This window comes from Aulonocara sp. 'chitande type north' Nkhata Bay, linkage group LG11 (assembly GCF_057382095.1).
Source record: "Aulonocara sp. 'chitande type north' Nkhata Bay isolate Kocher_YH1m ecotype deep benthic linkage group LG11, A_spYH_male_GT1.1, whole genome shotgun sequence".
In the NCBI taxonomy this organism is placed as follows: Eukaryota; Metazoa; Chordata; class Actinopteri; order Cichliformes; family Cichlidae; genus Aulonocara; species Aulonocara sp. 'chitande type north' Nkhata Bay.
Genome location: NC_141354.1, coordinates 16,037,093 through 16,052,405, shown reverse-complemented (window position 1 = coordinate 16,052,405; position 15,313 = coordinate 16,037,093). Strand labels below are relative to the sequence as shown.

The following is a 15,313-nucleotide window of genomic DNA, read 5'->3' as shown; positions in this document are numbered from 1 at the left end:
AATGTTTTAACTGTTTTCTTTCCTCTCCAGATGCTGTGGAGATTGGATACTTCAGTTACAGCAGTTCCTTTAGAAAAGGGCTGTGTAATGTTATGTTACGACTCGAGGCAGTGACGTCAAATTTTGTCCTTTCGTTGCCAGCAAGTTTTTTTTTCTCTAACCTGGCTTTAATGGTTCTATGTTAGCATTATAAATGTTAAACGTACTGCATCTTTTTCTTTGTGAATTAGCCCTTTATCCTGGGATATGACCTCTTTTATTTATTTCCTTTTTTTCTGCAGTGAGGAGGTGGCCAGACATGGCTTCACAGTCATTGTGGACATGCGTGGTTCTAAGTGGGACAGCATCAAACCTCTGCTAAAGATCCTTCAGGAATCATTCCCTTCTTGTATTCACGTTGCTCTTATCATCAAGCCAGACAACTTCTGGCAGAAGCAGAGGACCAACTTTGGCAGCTCCAAGTTTGAATTTGAGGTAGGCGATGCTCGAACGCGCTTTAAATAGTTCAACATAAAAAGGTAATCATTTTAACCCCTCCAGCTTGTTTTTTTTGTAATTTTTGGTTTTTGGTTTGATTTTCTTCTCTTTTCGATAATGATTAATGCATTTTGTTTTGTTGTCTCGTCATGTCAGTGTACCGTATGCTCAGATGAGCAAATTGTTGTAAACTGTTAGTTAGTTTTGCATACCCACTGGCCTTTTTTACCAGCTCTAATTGGACTGTGCTTTGTGTCAGTGGCACGATTCTGTCCCGTGTGGGCATGTTGAGGTGGTATATTTAGTTCTGACCCAGTTACTATGGAAACAGGATATATAGGACATGGCAAAGAGTTTATTCCTAACTTTAGTGCATTTGGCTTTGGACAAGCAACTTGTTGTATTTTTGTTTTTTTTTTCTTTTTGTGTATGACGTCAAACGTACTATTTTTGGGTGCACATCAAGTGCCGTAGAGTTTTACTTATCAGGCAGATCACAGTGATAGAAGCATTCGTATGAGAGATAACTCAGTCTTTCTTGTCACCTCACCACACCCATTCTAACAGTGGGTGTACAGTGCTTACTGATTGCACATTATCTTTAGAGTCAAGTTTTTACAGTAAGAAATATTTTAGAAACTTAACAGTTGACTAGTCTGGAATATGGTGGTGATTATATTAGTGTAAACTGTGCTTATTTTTCCTCTTTCGCCCTTTCATCTATTTGTAATTCTTTTTTATTTTCTTGTGTGTCCCAAATCTGCCTTCCCGCACCAGACGGTGATGGTCTCCTTAGAGGGTTTAACCAAGATTGTGGACCCTTCCCAGCTGACAGCCGACTTCGAGGGCAGCCTAGAATACAACCATGATGAATGGATTGAGGTTTTGATTCTTTTCTTTTGTTTACATCTGTTCCTTCATAAGATGGTTTTTAATTTAAATCTTTTGTGCGCTTACTTAAGAAAACATCAGTCAAAGACCAGTCTTATTTCAGATCTTTTTAAAAATTCAATTCCGTATCCTCATTGGGGAAAAAAAGTTGACTTTTAACTTTCCTTTCAGGTGCGGCTCTCTTATGAGACGTTTGCCAGTGATGCAGCGCGGGCTTTATCACGCCTTGAAGAACTCCAGGAAACCTTGTCCCAGCGTGATCTCCCACGGGATCTGGAAGGGGCTCGGCGGTTAATGGAAGAACATGCTGCACTGAAGAAAAGGGCCACCAAAGCATCGGTAGAGGAGCTCGACGCACAGGGACGGAGGCTGCTCCAAAGGCTACAGTCACAGACTGCAGGGGTTGGGAGTGTTGGAGCTAGCGGAGATTCTAACGACCACCATCACGGGTTTCACGTGCACGCGGACGCGCACAATCTGGTGGCTAAAGTGACGGGTGTGTTGGATAAGCTGCACGGGATGCGGCAGAATCTGCAGCAGTTGTGGCACATGAGGAAACTGAAGCTGGACCAGTGTTTCCAACTGCGGCTGTTTGAGCAAGATGCTGAGAAGGTCAGAGAACTAATCATTCTAATCACAAATGAACTAATCACAAAGTTAATTGTGTTGTCAGTTCTGCAGTATGCCTGATGTTAAATATGCCACTACAGCGGTTTAACTTTTTGGACATGCAGTCATTCCTGACTAATCTTTTGCATGAGCATACTTACCAATTCTATTCAGGCATAAAAGAATATAACATGATCATCATCATTACCATGTAAGCCAGATAATTGAGGCTCAATATGGTTGTAAAGGTTTAATAAAGCTGACTGATGGCAGGTGTTGAATATTAATTTTCTTTTCCTTCTAAATGAATGGATGACATAATACGTCATCTTTACACTTACAGTGGAAATTGCTTATATTCTTTAAATATATATTTAGATTTCTGGTTGCCCATTGAGTTTACAAGCTTTTAAATGCCCTTTGGAAATATATAATTGAGTTTTTCATATTCTAAGTAATGTGTGAGTGTGTGCTAATGGAAACTGTAGCCCTATACACTTTTCAGGGTTTTTGGCAAGTACCTTTATTTAACAGACATTTGTCATATTCTTACCTCAATAGAGGGTGAACAACAGCGGTCTTTTAGTTTTTTAGTTTTCCTATCAGAGGAGCTTGGAGATGACCTTTGCCTTCTTCAGCGGTTGTGGTTAATTAGCAATCAACAAGGCCTCTCACTCCTGCTGCTATGAGTTACCACAAGATGGGCAGCTTTTCATTTGATGTGCTTTTTGTAAAGCTAACTGTGTTTTCTCCACCTACTCTCTGTAGATGTTTGATTGGATAATGCACAACAAGGGGCTTTTCCTGACCAGTTACACAGAGATCGGAGGGAACCACCAGCATGCTGTGGAGTTGCAGACGCAGCACAACCACTTCGCTATGAACTGCATGGTAAGACCCTATCGTTAGCTGTCACGCACATACAAATGCACAGAAACAGGTAATGCAATCGTAAACTGCCGTCATTCCTCTCATCCACACTAAATGCTTTTTTTCCCCACCCTTCATCCCAAACCACCCTCTACCTATATGGGGAAACTGATGTCTTCTGTCTTGCCATGCTCTTTTTCTCATATTCATCTTTTTTTTACTCTGCTTCAACTCTGCCCCAGTTTGTCATGTCTTGTCATGGTGCTGTTCCCATAATTGACCCGCATTGCCTTTGTGCCCCTCCCACCGCTGTGTGCTGCCCTTTGCTGCTCTGCTCCACCCTCCTCCCTGCGACATCATAGCTCACTCTAGTCCTTAGAGCTCTGCTGTTGGCTAATAAATTTAGCTGAGGATATAGTATTGTGTCACTGCACCCACCACACTATGCACTCTGCCCTAACTTTGTTTTCCTTTGTCACAGTTTGACTGGTAAGCTTTGCAAGGTTTCTGTTTCATCCTTTTTGTCAATCCTTTGCAGTGCACTTTCTTCTTACATCCCTCATAACTTATAATGGTGTGTTATTCCTGCTTGTCATATATCATCAAGCAAGTAAACCAAGCTTGTTCCAGGCTTCGTGGGATGCATTTAAATTAGTAGATTTATTTTAGACTAAAAACAGCTTCAAAATAATCTGAGAAACAATAAGGATGTAGCCCACTACCTCTGATTTGAACAGCAAACTAGCCTGCCATTTTTCCGTGCTACTTTCTAAAAGTAATTATTTTTAGTGCAAAAGTGAAACCAATGGAGAGCAGGGCAACTGGCCTAAATCTTCTTATAGAGTCACTGGTGTTACAGATCATTTGCAACATTCAGCCCAGAGAGGGCGGTTTCAGTGACCTCCCACAGCCGGATGTTTCAACTGTACTGGCTGAGGTGAGCCAAAAAGCAACTGAGACAGCTGAGAAGACAGATAGACCTACACTGTATACTCAGGCCCATATTGACAGGGTAGACCAGTGGTAGGCAACGCCAGGCTTCGAGTGCCGGTGTCCTGCAGGTTTTAGATCTCAGCCTGGGTCAACACACCTGAATCAAATGATTAGTTCATTACCAGCCCCCTGGAGAACTTCAAGACATGTTGAGGAGGTCATTTAGCCATTTAAATCAGCTGTGATGGATCAAGGACACATCTAAAACCTGCAGGACACCGGCACTCGAGGCCTGGAGTTGCCTACCCCTGGGGTAGACAAACATATACAAACATGCATACAGATGGTTTAACAGTGAAAGACCACCGCCCCCTCCACCTATTCTTCCACAGGAAGCGGTGTTTCCCCTTCCTGTTGCCTGCACAGCACAATGGAAACACACAGTGTCAGTAGGTGTGTTTATACTGCCTGTTCTCCTGTTTGTGTGTCCGCGTTCTCCGACTGTGTCAACATTGTAGCAAGAGTAAAACCAAGGTGAAACAACGCAATTACTCGTTTGCCAGTTTCCAGCGACTAAACAAAAAAAAACCCACCAGCATGTGTTTACTGTATTGTGTCAGGCAGTCATCAGTGATGGGAGTGTCATGTGTAAGTGAAGGTTTGGACCAAATGCTGATGGTGACTCTTTGTTGTTATGTGAGAGATAATGTGTCACGTTGCAAAATACAACCCCTAGGGTTATGATACTGTTACTCCCCCTATGGGAGGTACTTAAAAATTCACTTTAGGAGTCAAGGAGCTTTTTTTTAAACACTTTTAATAGAGCCGTCATTTTACACATGTGGCATATGATGCCTTTTTTCCCAACTACTACAGGTTTTAAAACTCTAATATCACAAAATGAATTCAGAGAGTTCAGATTGTTTGGCTTGTTTTGTTAACTAACACAGTTTTGCTGAAGATTTTAACAGTTTGATGATGCGACACATTCAGATGTTTGATGTAGATGCCAAAGAAGCAAGTCAACAGTAATGATCTCAAAGAAGCAATTGTTGCTAACCATCAATCGTTAGGACATTTCCAAACTTATTCTGTAATTCTACAATTTTCACAATTGGGAAAAAAATCAAGACAGTTGAAAGTTTTGCAAGGAGTGGACATCCCAACAAATTAAGCTAAAGGTCATAGAAATGCTAAGATCCAACTACAAGAATCCACGGGCCTCAGGTGATGGAGGGGATGGTGGGATTGTGTTGAAGCCACAGGACTTGGGTATCTTGTAATGATTAAATTTAATAAGCATTGCTAGTAGATTTGTTCGAACTGTCATGCGTGGAGTCGAAATGTTTCTAGTCATATTTGTTGAGAAGGAAACACATGATGTATGTTATGCAGCAAATATAACAACTGTCCAAAAAATATTGCAATATAAGCCCGAAATCAGACTGTAGAAATGCCATGATCTGTACAAGCAGTCGTTTTGTATATTTGCTGCAGTCTCAGAGAAAGGTACGTGCACACCTCCAAGAAAATGTGCTATTGCAGCCTTTACCATCCATGCTGACTTTGCGCAGATAGAAGTAGCACTCTGTCATGATATCCTGCATTAAAGATAAATGAAGCTGTTATGTTTGAGCATAATGTTTGATACCCATAACATTCATATACACACGCACACATAGAGATACAGGGAAAGAGCTTTCTTACATCAAGTACTTCATAATTAAGTACAAAGAATGTTCTTCCAGAGAGGCAGGCAGGGTAAGCATCACTGGAAACATCATATGCTGCTGTGGAAACGTTTCTTAAATTATCTGTAAATACAGAAACAGGTTTTTTCAAAAAAGTACACTTTCAAATAAATATATATTTATATATCTAAGAAACTGTTTGCTCAAGGATTTAGACTGGACATAATTTTGTGTTTTTTGCACTCTGTTGTGATGAAGTTGTGCTGAATTTCGAAGATGTTAATGCTGATTTTGTGTTTATTGACTACGTGCCTAGTTGATTCGTCAACTCATTGTTTTTTCCGCGTAGCTTGTTGTTTTCTTCAGTCAACTTCATCTGATGCCCAGCTAAAGTGGCACCTATTATGAAAGGAATGATACGTTTATGAGTTCATGTACAACTGAAGCTCACATACAGACGTAATTCTTTACAAAGGACAGCAATGCAAAGAAGATTTATTCCACGCTCATGGTCCTATGGACAGTTAAAGTAACATGACTAAGTGATAAATGAGCTAATATATTCACTGAAGATGAGGATAAAACTTTCAGTCATTGTAAGTATCACTATTTTTAAATGTAGTCTGTTAGATCTGGTGTAGTGGCTTAAAAATGTCTTCCATACATCAGTGCGTAGATCAGTGTATACACATGGTGATAACATTATGATTTCACGAAAGTGAAGTTCACACTCACAAGCGATGCTCACACAGATGAGTACGCTGATTAACAGAATACACAGAACCACCAGACACACTGTAGCATGCCTGAAAAAAACTAATGAGAAAATAATGTTAATAGTTTTGTGTGTTTGTATTTAATGTGTTTGTATCATCTGAATTTGAATATTTGTCTTACCTAACTCAGGAGGTTGCTTTCTTCCATTGTTGGAATTGAACGCTGGCCATCTGATAGTCATGTACCTAAGAGAGGGGGGGCGGTTGGTGGCTGCGCTTTGGTTTCCGATGTTTGGCAGTGTTGCGTTTGTCGCAGCTCTCTGATTTTTCAGCTCCTCTCTGTTCTTACCATTGAACACAGGGTTTGGTTGCTGTTCTCTTGAGTCCCTCGTTGCGTTGTAATCTATACCGAGTGTGTCTGCAACTTCATAAGTATTGTCGTCTTCTGACCACAGGTCAGCATCCATTGTCATGTAATCTTCGTTTTCTGCTGCCGGCTCCGCCATTGCTGAGTGGTGTCTTTGGTTGTTAGTGACTGTGTGATGTGTTTTTCTAAAATGCCTTACAGATTTTTATGGATGCAAATGACTTGGTAGGAGGGGCCAATGTAAAAAGGTTTCACTGGAAGCATCGGGCAGCTACTTTTTACATCTGGAATATAACAGCATATATTATATAAAAATGTAAAAAAAGAAAAGAAGAATGAATGTTTACAAAAAAAGAATCTGAATTCCAAAGGATTCGGGAGGGATTTTGATACTGTATCTTGTTCAGTGGACTAAAAAATGGAAAACCCAGAAAAATTCCTAAAGGCAAATAAATGATTTGCCTTTAGTTTGTATACAAAGAGATGGTTCACAGAGATTAGGAGTAGTTCCTGTGAAAACTGGAAAGCAGGAGCACAGGGTGTTGGGAAAGTGAACTGTGAGATAACCCAGTTATTCAAAACTGGGTTTACATTGTTTGAGTAAAGGAATCTTACAAATGACTCTTTGGGTTTACTAGTGTTTCATGTTACAAAGCCAGTCATCTCCATACAGCTACCTTGCTGACTGAATTAGGATCCTGTCCAATATGACTGGTTTGTTCATTCATACTGTTCATGGTTAGCATAAATTCACACGTCCTGCAAAGTTACATTTATATTAACCTATAGCTAGCTGAAGAATTGCACATTGCAGAGATATTTTTATATTGCTTGACATCCCTATATTACCCATGAATTTTTCACTTCAGTAAATATTGTAACTAAAGCAGCGAGTCTGGTTACTGGTCATTTTAGAAACAGGAAGTATTTAAAGCTTTAAGGTTTTGGGAGTTTTTACTGTTTCTTGTGCTTCCTTTACAGGATAGACACTGTCTATTTCTACAGATCGATTCATTTCTGGGACCTGTCCTCTTTTCCATTTTCCGTATTTCTGTCTGTTTTCTCTCCCACAGCCACTCTCATTCCCTATGGCACCATCAGTTTTAAATTAAGAAGACTTTTTAAATTTATATTCTCCCAACTCCTCCTCCCTTCTCTCCTTCAGCCATCAGTTTTAGATTACCACCCGAAGTAGTCCAACATGTCTGCATTTCCTCTCTTCCCCTGAATGATTGTGTGATTTGGAGGTCCCCCCCCAAAATCCCAATAGTCCCTAATACCACATAAAACCTCAGAGACAGTTCTTCCTGTGACATTTGATGTGTAAGATTTATTATGGGATTATAGTAGTTCTAGTCCTAACCGCCATGCTTTTATTTATGACAACTTAACTTCTGCTGTGTATTCAAAAGCTGAACTCGTGTTAGCCGTGCTGTTTAGCTCACCACTGTCGCTCTTATCCTTGAACCAACATCAGATTGTATCGAGCACGTTTCAGTGTTGATTCTGCACAGTATGGATTGTTCTTCTACAGTACACGCAAATGCAGAGCTGTTTAAAATCTCTCTAAACCCTAATATAAAAACAGACAAACTCAAAGCTTCCTGAGTTGAACAAAGTAAATCCAGTGTCCACAGCTTTGATGAAAACTGCTTTAAGGGTCGTAGCTGGTGTTTGGTTCATCTTTCCTTCCCATTGTGATTGAAACAAGCTAGCTAAGAGCCATAATAGGCTCCAGGAGCAGTAATTGAATAGAATAATAACACACTGTTAACACAGTTGTTAATTAGCGTTTGCTGATCCATGCCTATCTACACAAAACAGCTTGGGGCCCATATATTAAAAAAGACTGAAAGATTAAGAGGCAAATGGGCTTTTTTATTATTCACATGGGGGTATGTCTCCCGTGTGTGTGTGTGTGTGTGTGTGTGTGTGTGTGTGTGTGTGTGTGTGTGTGTGTGTGTGTGTGTGTGTGTGTGGTGGTGAATATTTGGACTGAAGATGTCCAAATATTAACGATAAGAGCACTCTTTATATAAATGTAGCTTTTCTTTTCTTTTGTATAGAACTGAAATTAATTAAAAGAGTAAAACCATATTAAATAATTTTTAATATGTTTTGGGGTTTTTTTTCTCTGTATCTGTTTCTCTCTGAAAAACAGAATGTGTATGTGAACATCAATCGAATCATGTCTGTTGGAAATCGGCTCCTGGAGTCCAGCCACTATGCCTCTCAGCAGATCCAGCAGATCTCAAGCCAGCTGGAGCAAGAGTGGAAGGCCTTTGCTGCAGCACTGGACGAACGCAGCACCTTGCTGGAGATGTCTGCCAGCTTCCACCAGAAAGCAGATCAGGTACTGGGATGCAAAAAATTAATTACACTTCTGATATTATAGTAATACATGTGTGCATAATAGATGCACATTTCTTCTTTTCTATATGTGCAAAAAGACTTTTTTTGGCAGACGTAAATGCGCTGTTGGCAGCTCTGCTTGAAAGCATCAGAATATCTGCATGTATTTATAAAGTTGTGAGTTCTTACATTCATTTAGTACATGCTGTGCAAACAATAATTGGAGCATGCAGCATATGATCTGTTATGTAATGATGTGTTTTTGTCATCTAAACCATATTACAGCTTTGTGTAATTTTCTACTCTTACTTGTACTCTTACTTATACATTTAGATTAAAAAAAAACTTTCCAATTTAAAGCCCCTGAGGTTACTGTGGAACCTTGCCAATGAGAGACCATTTAAATGATCAATACTACTTTAAACTGTTGTGCTTACGGATGCAGTAGCAGAACATTAGTTGTTGACAACTGTTGTTTGCTGAGTGGCTCTTTTTCTGTGTGGTCTTTCATGCCCAAGACTTCCTTGTAAGTGACATATAAGATCAAAATCCATCAGTTGTTAACAGTTTTGTGAATAAATACCATCACTCTGTCTTTCTTTTTCCAAGTGATGTCTTACTTTTCTCTTTTTGACTGTGTTGGTCCTCCCATAGAAATTCTCATATGCACCACCATCTGGATAGAAAACTTCAGGGTTATTATTTGTGTGCAAAAATGACTTTCGAAGACATATTAAAGCTATTGTAATCTTTAACTGACCTGCTTGTTCGGTCTTAATAGCATTTGTATGATGCTGTACTTGTGTTTCTATACAAATACTGTATATCTGTCTTTTTTCGCAGTACATGAGTAAAGTGGAGCCGTGGTGTAAGGCATGTGGTGAGGGAGAGCTGCCCTCTGAACTCCAGGATCTGGAAGACACAATCCATCATCACCAGGGGCTGTATGAGCACATCACCACAGCATACTCTGAGGTCAGTAGAAACAGGCACATTTGCGGAGACAGTGCGTCCGAACCATAAGTGCGCGACACAAATAAGCATGCAAACACACAGAGTATACAAATATATATACAAATATCATTGTGACTCTATGGAATACAAACAATAGATGTGATGATTATGCAAATCGTGCATTCAAAATATTCACACATGCCTTCAGCAACAATGGAAACTTTCTCCATCGATACATCTCTTTGGGTTTTAGTTAGTTTCACAACTTAAAATAAAGCAAATAACACAAATTAAACAATGTTTGAAATTTAGTTTGAAATTGGTAGATTCACTGCCTCCAGCTAAGAAATCTAAAACAATATTCAGTTAAAAACATACATGACATGATGAGATAAAAAAAAACATTATTAGGGGTGTTATGTTATCTACTGGTATTTAGTAGTGGTTGGTCCACTGTGTGCTATAGTAGTCGCCTCCCATGAGATTTTAGAGCACTTCCTGCTTCAGTCTGTTGACAAACCTTATGGAGATGCTTAGCATCTTCCCAGAGTGGTAAAACTACTTCTAAATGGTTTGCTGACCATGTTACTGGTACGCTTGACTAGCCAGCCAACTCCACAGACAATCTATGCGATATTGTCAAGAGGAAGCCCAAAAATTCCAGAAATTCCACATTTCTACATTAGAAATCCTGTTTTTATTCATCTTAGGAAATATTCTAATAATATGAGATCTTAGACTCTGATTTTCATGAGCCATAGCTCATCATTTTCAAAATTACATAAAATGCCTTGAAATGTTTCTATACAGCATGTAAATGAATATAGATTACGTAATAGTTTTAACTTTTTGAATTAAATTATAAAGAACATATATTATACATATATAATATTCAAATTATTTTAGTTTTGTATTAATATTAATATTCTAAGTCTACTTACAGCATCAAACGCATCAGATCCACCCAGTACTAAATGTCACACTGCCCATCAACTTTCAAAGGTAAGCCAGGATGGCAAGTCTCTGTTGGACAAACTGCAGCGACCCTTGACCCCAGGAAGTGCAGATTCGTTGATGGCATCAGCTAACTACTCCAAGGCTGTGCATCATGTTTTGGATATCATCCATGAGGTGTTGCATCATCAAAGGCAACTGGAAAACATCTGGCAGCATCGCAAAGTCCGTCTGCATCAGCGCCTGCAGCTGTGTGTCTTTCAGCAGGATGTACAGCAAGTAAGAAATGTGTGCAAACATCCACAGCAAAACCTGGCTTTGCTGAGACTCTCAACGCCCACACAACGACAGTACAGTAGGAATTGCATAAAGTGCTGTCCCATCTTGCCCTTATGTCTGAATTAGTTTCCCTGTAGACTTAAATTGTCTGTACTCTGGCTACTTAACTATCCAATCCAGGAATCCGTCCACTTAAGCATTTTTTACTCTGAGAGCTTGAGAGGATGTCAATGAAGAGCGATTTCCTAGGCTTGTCATTATATGTCAATTTTAGGGTTATTGAATCTTATAAATATTTGTATTTTCCAGTTCAAACTGGAAATTGAATTTAAAAAATGAGGGGGTGATATTAAGAATACGATATAATAATCTCCAGTTATTTCAGTAGCTTTTTTTAAGTTCCTCTGGGGATTTTTTTTAATTTCTTTTGAGTGAGCGTCTCTATGTGTGGCTGTGGTGGGATCAAGTTCTTAGATCAAAGTTCTGAGTTGGTGTATTTCTGTCCTCTGGGCAGGAACCCCTCTTCCACCTCTCCTTCTCTCTCACTCATTCTTGCTGTACATCTATGCTTCTGTCTTCCCCATCTCTTCTTTATCACCTTTTTCTCTTGGTAGTGGTTTCCATGGTGATGCAATTTACTGTCACATAATGTGTCGAGGGCATTGTGTGCATGTTCATATGTGTTTGTCTCATCAAAATATTCTCTCAGAGATGTTGAAAATCCCTTTCACAACCCCACATAGAAACAGATGGAGTTAGGCCATCTGTTTAATAAATAATAAGGTTATTAATAAGTACAAAGACTTATATCTGTTCACAGCCACAATGGGAATGCTGACTCTTTACACTGCTTTGGATTTACACTGAAGCAAAACCCAGTCACCCAGGCTGTAATTTAAACATGACAGACTGCATATGGAGGAAAGGAGTAAAGAAAAGGGGGTGGGGAGAAGCAGAGAGATGACATCTATAGACTGCTGTAATTAATGTGGTCTAAATGCAGGCGATTGTACCCCCTACTGCTGGGAAATACGTACTGCATCCTCAAATGCACTGCTTATTTTTACCTGTTTAAATGTGCTTGTGTGTCTGCATGTGTTTGTGTGTGTTTTTAAAGGTGCTGGACTGGATAGAAAATCACGGTGAGGCCTTCCTTAGCAAACATACAGGTGTTGGAAAGTCTTTGCACAGAGCCAGGGCTTTACAGAAAAGGCATGAAGACTTTGAAGAGGTTGCACAGGTGAGCAAAGCAAACACTTTTTGTTCTGTGACGTACTTTTTCCCATCAATTTATTATTTTTGCAACAACCTGAAAACAGTATTTCACTGTGTAGACTTGACAAAAAACAACCCAAAACAAAGCAAAATGTTGAGTTGGTACGTTCAGTTTAATAAGTTGTGACAAAAATGACAAGAGAAAGTAAGTAAAGTTCTTCTTGTAAAGGTCACTTGGAAGAGATAGAATATTCCCATTTTAAATGTATTTAATCTTTCAGAACACCTACACCAATGCTGACAAGTTACTAGAGGCTGCAGAGCAGCTGGCCCAGACCGGAGAGTGCGACCCAGAGGAAATTTACCAGGCCGCCCACCAGCTTGAAGACCGCATCCAGGATTTTGTGCGACGTGTCGAGCAACGTAAAGTGCTGCTGGACATGTCTGTTGCCTTCCACACACATGTCAAAGAGGTGTGTGTCCCTCTCCCTGCTTCAACTTGTCCTGTTTGCAGCATTGATTTCACTCCTCCGTTTTGCTTATTGCTAGAATTTAATGCGACTAATACAGTAAGAGGACAGCGTGTATAAAAATGATGCAATGATGTTTATTCTGTATTAAGAAACATATTTTAAACTGAGTTACCTGTCTTCATATTTTTGTTGCAGCTCCAGCTGAAATGCAATAAACTCCGCAGGCTAACTTTGCTCTGGCATTTTCACATGCAGGCTATGTTGAATAGCCGTAGCAATTTATGTAAAGTGTGTTTGTATAAATTCATCAGATTGGTTCCAGATGTGTTCCTGCAACAATCATTATGCTGTTTGTAAAAAACAAAGAGTATAATTTTCTTTTGCCTCTGTAGTAACCATTCACACGCCATACAAAGGTAATCTGACCTCATCTGCCTTCTCCTTGACTTTGATTAAGGCAGGCGGGTCTTTAGGTTGTCTTCTTAAGCCTTTAGGGAGCTGTAAAAATGCATTTGTGCTAAGCACTCCTTGAAATAACTCTTTTGTGCATCTTTGACTGTCAAAATTAACCTTCCCAGACGGAAAGGCAGTGCTCTCTGCATGTGTTAACACTACATCCTGTTTACATAGACTCATAGACAGTAAGAGCCTAGGTATTATTAATGAAGCTAGTCTTTAATGCCCATATGGACTAATCTCCTTCATCCCATCTGTCAGCTCACAATGATAGCAGTACGCTATCTGTGTGAGCGCACGTGCATTTCTGAGCATGTGTGTTTGTGTTTGTGCCACTATGATTCTTTTCTCTGCATGCATATGTTTGTACAAGTGAATGTTTCCAACTCTGCTGCCCATCACTTCTTCAAGTGCTGCAGAATCCTTTGGATGCAGTCCAGTGTGATAGAGGGCAAATTTACTGTGATGACAGGGCATGAACTACATTGTATAAGAAGCAGTTTACCTGTTTTCCACGAAGCTAACTGATCAGAAGGCTCGGACTAATAAAAGTAACCATCTTTATTTAATCAGAAATTCTCAGACAAGGGCTTTGACAAAGAGAGAAGCATTTGTTCTGAAAAATTAGTCGCTCACTTGATTTCACTTTTCACACATTTTTAATGGTCTGTGTCAGTATGGAAACCATGTAATATGTAACATAGTTAACGCAGTTAACAATATCAAAAGTAGGCATGTTTTTGTGTTGGCAGCGTGGGTGTTAGACAAACAATGGGTGCCAGGGTCTCTCCCCTGCAGCCTGGACCGTATGCCAGGGCTTCAGTACCCTGAGCCAATTCACCCAGATGGCTAATCTGTTACAAAGATGACCATTCACAAAACACCAGCTTTGAAAAGAACTGGTTGGATTTGATTTGTTGTTGATTTCTGTCTCATATCTCTTGTCTATCCATTTGGCAGCTCGTCTGTTTATTCTTAGATTTCTGTTTAACTCACACCACTATATGCACCACCCTCAAACATGTGTCTGCAGATTATTGTGCTGTTTTTCTCTACATTTGAACTGGCTTTTTTTTCTTTGTCGATCACACTTAGCTGTGGACATGGCTGGAGGAGCTTCAGAAAGAACTGCTGGATGATGTTTACGCAGAGTCAGTCGAGGCAGTCCAGGATCTGATCAAGCGATTCGGCCAGCAGCAGCAGACCACCCTGCAGGCAACAGTCAATGTTATAAAGGAAGGAGAGGACCTCATACAACAGCTCAGGTGATCATTTATTAGTATTATTACATTTTTAAATGCCTCACTAAAGTCTGAATATTGTAATATTCAATGTTCATCTGATCATCTGTCACATTTGCCATCTGGAGATGGCCTTGGGTTACACATATTTTCCAATTATTCAACAATCATGTGTTCATGAGATAAAAGGAAAACAAGAAGCGCTGATAGAAGAATACACTGGGAAAAATGGGTGAGGGTGATTTCTAACAGAATGACTTGACAAAAATTGGGAACAAAGTCCTCTCCATTTAACCCCTGCTTACAGAGACTCTGCCATTTCGAGCAACAAGACTCCGCACAACAGCTCCATGGCCCACATTGAGAGCGTGCTGCAGCAGCTGGACGAGGCCCAGGGCCAGATGGAGGAGTTGTTCCAGGAAAGGAAGATCAAACTTGAGCTCTTCCTCCAGCTCCGCATCTTTGAAAGGGACGCAATTGACGTAAGTAGGCGGAAAATAGAGGGTTGGTGTATGATGCATATTTATTTTTAAAGTGAGAGTGAGGAAGACAGAACAAGAAACACCAGAATAGTAGAACTCGTGATCTTTAGATGTAAAAGCGAAGACAGAATGTTTCAAATATCCACACCGCAGGAAGGTGTTTTCAATGAAAAGGGAGAAATTAAGGTGTACAGCAGGGACCAAAAAGACTAAAAGTTTGGACATGAAAAACAAAGTGCTACACATGTGATACGCTAAGAAAGAAATAACAGAATGTATCATATCAGCCAATTTGTTTTTTCTTATTGGCTGTTGAAAAGATCAATTACATGTGACAGCGGGCTTACTGGCAA

General features: G+C 39.8%; 2 protein-coding genes across 9 annotated transcripts in view; one reads left to right on the top strand and one right to left on the bottom strand.

Annotated features, from left to right (window-relative positions):
- The window catches only part of triob (trio Rho guanine nucleotide exchange factor b), a 109,943-nt gene that overhangs the window by 45,664 nt on the left and 48,966 nt on the right, over nt 1–15,313 (top strand). For all 8 annotated transcript variants that reach the window (XM_086310793.1, XM_086310791.1, XM_086310795.1 and 5 more), the window contains 11 exons: nt 282–474; nt 1,255–1,359; nt 1,540–1,980; nt 2,746–2,868; nt 8,716–8,907; nt 9,750–9,881; nt 10,863–11,093; nt 12,211–12,333; nt 12,590–12,781; nt 14,333–14,502; nt 14,786–14,960. In XM_086310793.1, coding sequence (XP_086166919.1) covers nt 282–474; nt 1,255–1,359; nt 1,540–1,980; nt 2,746–2,868; nt 8,716–8,907; nt 9,750–9,881; nt 10,863–11,093; nt 12,211–12,333; nt 12,590–12,781; nt 14,333–14,502; nt 14,786–14,960 — 2,077 coding nt within the window. The remainder of the gene's footprint in view (nt 1–281; nt 475–1,254; nt 1,360–1,539; nt 1,981–2,745; nt 2,869–8,715; nt 8,908–9,749; nt 9,882–10,862; nt 11,094–12,210; nt 12,334–12,589; nt 12,782–14,332; nt 14,503–14,785; nt 14,961–15,313) is intronic.
- LOC147318714 (uncharacterized) lies at nt 4,612–6,713 on the bottom strand. Its single transcript, XM_086309910.1, has 5 exons — nt 6,369–6,713; nt 6,207–6,287; nt 5,784–5,870; nt 5,488–5,594; nt 4,612–5,381 (listed from the first exon to the last, which is right to left on the bottom strand). The coding sequence occupies exons 1-5, from the start codon at nt 6,691–6,693 to the stop codon at nt 5,280–5,282; spliced, it is 702 nt and encodes a 233-aa protein (XP_086166036.1). The 5' UTR covers nt 6,694–6,713; the 3' UTR covers nt 4,612–5,279.